Below are 8,013 nucleotides of genomic sequence, written 5' to 3' on the forward strand. Positions count from 1 at the left end.
GCGATTAACATTTACCATAAAGTTTTAGAAACTTTGTACAATATATATATATATACATATAGATGTAATAATAAATTTGAAATAACTACTTCTATAGTCGGTTTGGTTCGATTTTCTTCGGTTATTTTTTGATTAAAGCCAAAACCAAACCAATATGAACGGTTTTTAAAATACAAAGCCAAAAACCAAACCAAATCAAACAAAAAAATATGAATGTTTTTGATCGGTTTAATTTGGTTTAACTTTAGTTTGATTTTTTGGGGTTTTATGAACACCCATAGTAACAACCATCCAAACAAGCTGCAACTAAAATACTGATTGAAGAATAAATGAATAGTTAGCGGACCTCACACGACTACTCGTAGCATTTAAAGGGTAATTGCCGAATGGGATCAAGGACAAAGCAAGACGATTCCTCTTTCTTTAATCTTTATTTTTTCTTCTTACTTTATCACAAATTCACAATTGCTCACATAACATTTAGCACAACTAAACAATTTCTCTTCAGCTAAAGAACATTCAATTAAAGACAGCTCTTATGGCATAAAATTATTATTAGTCATAATTAAAGTGTATGATAAAAAAATTGATATAAGATAAAAAAAGTGATATAAAGTAAACTTTGAATGAGTTTTATATATAAGGACTTCCTATTTTGTTTGAATAAAATAATTAATATGCAAAATTTTGGTTTAAGTTATAAATATTTATATAATTGTATATTATTTTATTTTTAAATTATTTGAAATATAAAAAGATGCCGTTTTTTTAGAACAGCTTAAAAAACCATAATATAAATTGAAATAGAGGGATTTTAATTTATTTTTAGAAAACCCAATATATTGATACAAATATCAAGTTTCAAGTGCCTAAAAGCATTTTCCAGTGAGATTTGATACTGTGAGCGAGAGAGTAGTGGGTGTTATCAGCCGAGGAAGCACCGGAAAAAGAAACAATGGATAAAGCAACACCTGTACGGAACTCCCATACATCCACCGCCGATCTGCTTACCTGGTCGGATGTTCCGCCGTCGTCCAACTCTTCAGCCACCTTCACTCCCGGCGGTGTCTCTGGTCATCATTTCGGCTCCGGCGCTCGCTCTCATCAGGCGAGTCATCCTTTCATCAAGGCTATTCTAAAGTTGTAGTATAAAACCTAAATTGTTTAGGATTTAATATTTGCTAATTTATTTAGTTTATGTTTAAATAGGATTTGTAGTCAGAATTACATATAAATAGATTTTCTAGTTTCTAGGTTTGATACTATTACAAAAAGAGGTGTTGCTAACTATTTTTAAGTGTGGAAAATTGTATAGATCATTCAAAGATTTATTGAGTAAAATTATTTTTCCTTTAGCTATTGTGTAATTTAGGGTTTTTGCTTTTTTTTTTTTCTCTCCTGTTTCCTTTGCAGCCATCTGATGGAATCAGTAAGGTATTTAGTGGTCAGATCACTACTGAAGAAGCTGAAAGCTTAAACATCCGGTAACACGAAGGAGTAATTTAATTCGTTTTTAATTTCTTCTATTGTTTGGCATTTTCATGAGCGTCTTTATTTTTCTCCATATTTTGCGTGCATGATTTTCTAACATGCTCTCTTCTTCTGTGCTGTCATGATTCTTTTTTTTGTTTTAAACGTTCAGATCTTTGCTTTTTCTCCTTATATACCGGCGATTCAATAAGATACTGATATTGCATTCTATTATTTATTTTTGCTTCCTTTTTTAATCTCATGTTAGTATTTATTAAAGCTAGTATTCATCTGCTCACATGGGTCCAAACTCTGTATTTGTCTTAAGAAATTCATTTAATATGTACAAATTATTAATTTAGAACCCAATAACTTAAAATGGCTAGAATCTTGAACCCACGAATTAAAAATCCGGTCCGCCTCTGTCTGCTCATGCATGCCTTTGTTGATATATAGATATATTTGCCTATCCAAATGTCTTGTGTCAACTGGTTCTGTTTGCTTACTATGACTCTAAATTTCATTTGGTATCAATATAGGCTTTTATTTCTTTGGGAAGGTGGCTTGAGTACTGAAAATTAGTTAAGCAAAGGGCTAATGAGTCCACCTGTTGAATAGCTTGCATAGGCAATAACTTTGGCTTAGACATCATTGGTTTAATCCAAATTTGTATTGACAATGACAAAGTGGTCATTGCGTAAAGATATGAGTTTGTTGTTCCTGAGACATGTCATAGTTGACTATATTTGTAGGTATCTTAGTTTGATGTTTTCTTGTTGATAACTGCTAGATAGCATACATGGGTTTTAAAATTTGACATTTGGCGTGTTGATAGGAAGTGTAACAAATTTGAGTATTTCACTAGCAAGCGAGAAGGCTATGGGGAAATTTTTGAGGAAAATAAAAGACTGATGGACAAGGAAAATTTTACGACCATTAAGATTATTATATTACCAGAATCGAGGAAATCGATCATTAGGATTAAATTGGTGAAAACTACAGCTTCATGCTCTTGTGTTTGCTTTGAAAAGCCAAAATTTTCACTCAATTTTATTGATGCCCTCATCTTTGACCTACTTGAAGTAGGTTGCCTTCATTTTTGCACATTATTCCAGTTTCAAATCCAAGAGATGCTCATATCTGGTTTGTACCCATTTCATGGACTGAAATATTCTTCTAGTGAGTAGTTATGAAGCCTTGGAGATTATCAAGTATTTATTGTGTATTGGGAACTAATATCGCTTAAGAATATAAGTAGCAAACAGCTGCCGAGAATTAAATGGAGTGCAAAACTCCAAGTTGTTTGTCCTGGCTATGCACCATGATGGGCATGCTATCTAAACTAACATTTTCTATCTCCTTTTTTTTTATATTTCTTTATTGATCTATGATCTTGTAAAGTTAGGCATACGGAGATGAATCGCACTTCTAGGTTGACTTTTAATTTTGTGTTAATTCTTTTCTCCACCTCTGCAGAGTTTGAGAGTAGTGGAAGCAAAATTTGGATTGTATTGTTTTAACTCGTAAAGTTTTTCGATGAAGGGGTAAGATAAATTTCATTATTAGAGTACCAAGAAGGTACTACACACATCAAAAAAGAGATTACAACATTACTGGTTTAAATGTACCCCAAAGAATTCCAAAAAAATAGAATACTCCAACAGCAGCAACAATAACAACAACCACGAACCCAGTGTAATTCCACAAGTGGGGTTTGGGGAGAGTAGTGTGTACGTAGACCTACCCCTACCTTGTAAAAGTAGAGAGTCTATTTCCGAAAAATACTCCGACAGCAAAAGTGTGGTTTCTTGAAATTTATTACCTTGTCAAAAAAAAAAAAAAAGGAAGTATAGATTCATCTATTCTTTACATAAGAGATATGATGTCTTTGATCTTCAAAGCATTTCTTATTCTTTTACAACTAGACAGTCCAAAAGATGCAAAGAGGAATGGTCTTCCAGACTTGCTTCGTCTTTTGCTCATTTTCTGAGTGCGCCAGCACTCTAATACACCTCTCACACCTTGTGGCATCACCCAATGCAGCCCAAAAATGCATAGGAATTAATCCCCGATCTGTCTTGTTTGTGTGCAGTGCACGAAGAGATGACTTGCAGATTCTGTTGACTCTTCACAGGAAAAACATCTACTGCACAGATAGTATCCTTTCTTTCGTAGCATGTCTTGAGTTAAGAAGGCATTACTAACTGCAATCCATCGAAAACAAGTTACCTTAGGAGGGGATCTTCTTTTCTACATCTTCCAATGCCATGTTAAATTTCAATGCACAGCTTGTTTCTGCAGAAGATTGTATCAACTTTTAACTGAAATTTTTTTATCCTTGCCAACCAGATCTGAAAGTCCAACCTGTTAACATCAAGGCTAACAGGTCCCAAACAATGTATTACCTGACTAATTTCATCTAATTCACAGGCATTAGAATTCCTCCTGAGATCAAGATGCCAACCAGACCCACTATATCATTCAGCCACTGTACATACTACATTGTTTATTTTTGGATATACTATACAACATAGGGATTCTTTAGACTTTCCCCGTCTAGCCAAGCATTAATCTTAAACCTGATTCTGCTCTGATTCCCAACCTCCAATTTTACATATTGTTGAAATTTTGCCAAAATTTACATATTTGTTTCCAGGCACCCACTTTAGTTTAATAAGGTCTTACCTCATAATTTATTTGAACCAAGAGGTTCTGTTTGGTAAAGAAATGAAATCCAGTGACTCGACAACAACTTCAAAGTTATGTACTGTGATCCTTTGCACTGAGTCTTGTTGAAAATTTTCTTCAGGAAACCTTGTTCAGGGTATAAACTGAGCAATATATTTTCTGCTGGTGGTGAAGATGGTACATTAGAATCTAGAACTGATGATGGCAGTTTTAGCAGTAGGACATCAGTGCGCATTATTCAGGTACTTCTTTTTTCCTTTCAAGGAAAATGATTTACACTGGACTGACAGTTTGAGCATACTACCTAATTAGGAAATCGGTGAATGTCAGTTTAACCAAAAATTTTAATGGTGCATTGTAGCAAGCTACAAACGGAATAAGCCAGATTTCATTCAGTACTGAAGAAAACATTACTCCAAAGAAGCCTACCACTCTGACCGAAGTGGCAAAGCAGCGTGAGTTGAGTGGAAACATAGAAAGTGAGTCAGATAGCAAAATCAAGAAGCATCTATCAGATGCAAAGACCAAGGAGCTTAGTGGAAATGATATCTTTGGCCCTCCTCCAGAAGTTCCTACTAGGTCACTGGCTGCTGCGCGCTCCTTGGAGTCGAAAGAAAGCAAAGAAATGGGTGAACCTGCCTCACGAACTGTACACACATCTGTTAGGGTTTCTAATGTGAGTTGTCTTTGAGGCTTGTTTCATTATTCCTTCCATCTTATTTGAGGAAAAAAAATGATGAAGAGTTGTGACAATGTTGGTGTTCTTTAAAGTTGAGAAAAGAAAAGGTTAAGATCCAGTAAGATGCTCATAACCTTACCCGGAGACTTAGAAGGAATTGGTCAAATTACTTAGATTTAGTGCCTCCAGTGGCTTAGTAATTCAAAGAACAAAAAGAGTTGCAATCCAGTAAGACTCATTTTTATAGTGGTACCTGCAGAATCAACTACTCAAGTGTTCTGTTTTCTCCACAATGTCTGATGTTGGCTAAGATTGATGTTTACTGTCTAATTATATCAAATACTATCTTGTACCTGAATTTGGACTTGGTTGTTATCCTTTTCTTTATTTGGCTTCTACTATTATGGGCTCTCATTACTCTTGCTGCATTCTGTAGCCTGCTGGTGGTCAAAGCAGTATCTTGTTTGGTGATGAACCTGTTGGCAAGACAACAAAGAAAATACATAACCAGAAGTTTGCAGAATTGACGGGGAATAACATTTTCAAGGGAGATATTCCTCCTGGATCCGCAGAGAAGCCACTGAGCAGCGCTAAGCTGAAAGAAATGAGTGGCAGTGATATATTTTCTGATGGAAAAATTGAATCAAGGGATCACCTTGGCGGTGTGCGCAAACCACCTGGTGGGGAAAGCACTATTTCATTAGTGTAATCACGTCAAGTGGCTTTCATGCTGACCTGCAGTGTCTCTTACCAAATTTCAGCTACTTTCTGACCAGTGAGGACTTCATTGCATTTAAGATTGAAGAATGTAAATTTTGATGTGTTAATACTCTAATTTGCTACAAAATTCAGAGTAGTTGGCCCCTGAGCATTTCTCTGTTGAACACTTGAACTGTTGTAGCAGCTTATAAACTGGCAATCCTGGGAACACTAGTCCGTTCATTTTGTTTCAGTTGGCTTGATCAGTTGATCTATATCCAAGAAAGAAATGAGATGTCGAAACTGATTCAAGCAAATAATGTAATTTTAGTTCTCTTCTGCTTACTGCTGAATAAAAGCAAATGAGGAACTTCTGTTCAAGAAAAACTGAGGATGGTCTTTACCTGTCAGTATTTCCTGGTTGATCATTGTCATCATTTCACAGTTCTTTCAGCTGTTACTCCTGAGTGAAAAAAATTCTGATGATCTCCTCGTCAGTGTAAGCCTTGTTAGTGATCTTTTCATGTGGTATATTTGCTTACTTTCATGCCAATGACAGGTTCACCTTGTCTCTATCATATCTGAATGCAGTTACAAGAGGATGCAGTCAGAAATTTGCCTGGTGTAGGATCTTTTCGTCATTTCTTGCCAATGCCAGGTTACAAAGGTGCATTAGAAGAGCTGTTTGGAAACTAGTTCTAGCATATATTATGGTAAGATTTATTTGTTATTTGTACTGTAATTAACCGCAAGAAATCAATGTAGGGCAAAATCATTGAAGATATCTTAAAAAGAGGAAAAGGACCAACAAGACAAAATAAATTAGCAAAATAAATAATTGTCGGTAAATGTTGTAGCCTAAGATATTTATAGGTAAAAATAAGAAACTTGACCTCTCTTAATTTTTCAATTTATTAATGAAATCGTGCATGTCCGATGTAGAGGATCGACAGCAGGAAGAGACTTTTACGATTAGTTTACGTTCAGATCATGTTCTCATAATATGCAAGAACTTTAAAAAGGTAGTAAGCTCGCCTACTTGAGAGATGGTAATATATGCTAGTGTGTGATTCTTCTTGTACTATCCTCGAGTTGTGGTGGGATGGATAAGATTCCTCCACAAATTAGAGGTTCGGGTTAAAGCCATGGAGATGGAAAAAGTTTCAATAACAAGCGTTTTCTTCTTTAATGACCTGTATCAAAATAAAAAGTACTCCTTCCGTTCTACTTTTTTTTGGCACTATTTTTTTATTAGTACATTTTAAAAGAATTAGTGTGCCTCTATATTTTCTTATCGGGAAGTTTTTATAATCACACAATTGCTTTGACTTGTTGAATGCCGTAAGTCTTAAAATTTTTATAATCACACAAATGTTACGATACATTTAAGACTACAAGTTTCAACAATTTTTTCTGTTTGTTAAATTTTCTGTCAAACCAAACTAAGACAAACAAATTATAACGGAGGAAGGAAATTTAAGGAGTTAAGACACTAATCAAAGATATAAACATTCTATAATTGTTTGAGTATTCTCCGTTTGAAAGGAAACAAAAGAGTCGAGCAGATTTTTGGGAAACGGTAAGCTTGACCATGTTGATCAAACCCAGAATCTCTGGTTTCGTAGACCAGCGCCTTATCCATTGGGCCACAGAGTCTTTGACGCTTCATTTACTAAGCACAACTAATACTACCAGTATTCACTTGGAAACGCTCTTCCTCTCACTGTCCTTTTCCTGCTATTTCCACCTGTTACCTTCCTTGCTTGTTCTAAGCAAATATTATCAGCTATATCCTAGATTCATTTTGCCTTAGAAGGGTAATGAGAATTGTGGCATGCCATGGAGCAGCACAACTTTCAGCCATTGACCTTGCAATAGTAGAGAATTTACTCTATTTCGAAAAAGAAAAAAAATATTGTAGCAGACAGTTTATGCTCTTGGGTTTCAGGCACCTATTAACAACTAAAAAGATTTTACTCCCACACTCTAATTACATTCCATGGAATGCATTTTACGTTCCATCTCCTAATGTCAATTGAGCACATAAAAAACAAAATTCTTTGAGCATATGAGAATAGGGTTAATCAGTATACTACATTCTCATTCAAATCTATATATAAATGGCTTTTTTATAATCTTCTCTTTTTTTTTTCTTCCTTTTTCCTACTTAATTATTTTAGTCAAACAAAAATTGTTTGTTATTTTTTTTTGACGAAAAGTGATATAATATATTAAATTTTAAACAACCAGTCTTGGACTATTAGAAACCTGTAACGACCCGATCGATCGTTTTGAGTTTTAGCACTCCGTTTAGTGGTTTGAGGGTTTGAGTAGCTTTACTTGATGCATTATGACTTGCGTATATGGTTGAGTTTAATTTTCGAGAGGTTCGGAGTTGATTTGGAAGAATAATTCTCAATTCGGAAGCCTTAGGTTGGAAGAGTTGATCAAGGTTTAACTTTTGATTAAAAGGCATC

The 8,013-nt window shown here is 34.8% G+C and overlaps 1 protein-coding gene across 1 annotated transcript; it reads left to right on the top strand.

Annotated features, from left to right (window-relative positions):
- Positions 1–817: 817 nt before the first annotated feature.
- On the top strand, positions 818–5,923 carry LOC104226943 (uncharacterized). Its single transcript, XM_009779057.2, has 5 exons — positions 818–1,108; positions 1,414–1,484; positions 4,280–4,400; positions 4,520–4,834; positions 5,274–5,923. The coding sequence occupies exons 1-5, from the start codon at positions 956–958 to the stop codon at positions 5,544–5,546; spliced, it is 933 nt and encodes a 310-aa protein (XP_009777359.1). The 5' UTR covers positions 818–955; the 3' UTR covers positions 5,547–5,923.
- Positions 5,924–8,013: the final 2,090 nt, after the last annotated feature.

This window comes from Nicotiana sylvestris, chromosome 5 (assembly GCF_000393655.2).
Source record: "Nicotiana sylvestris chromosome 5, ASM39365v2, whole genome shotgun sequence".
Taxonomy (NCBI): Eukaryota; Viridiplantae; Streptophyta; class Magnoliopsida; order Solanales; family Solanaceae; genus Nicotiana; species Nicotiana sylvestris.

Bases quoted from the DNA above. Each gene is read 5' to 3' on its own strand.
- LOC104226943 (XM_009779057.2), top strand. From the start codon at position 956: ATGGATAAAGCAACACCTGTACGGAACTCCCATACATCCACCGCCGAT. The intron at 1,485-4,279 runs GTAACACGAAGG...AATTTTCTTCAG, and splicing joins GCTGAAAGCTTAAACATCCG to GAAACCTTGTTCAGGGTATA. The intron at 4,401-4,519 runs GTACTTCTTTTT...GGTGCATTGTAG, and splicing joins CATCAGTGCGCATTATTCAG to CAAGCTACAAACGGAATAAG.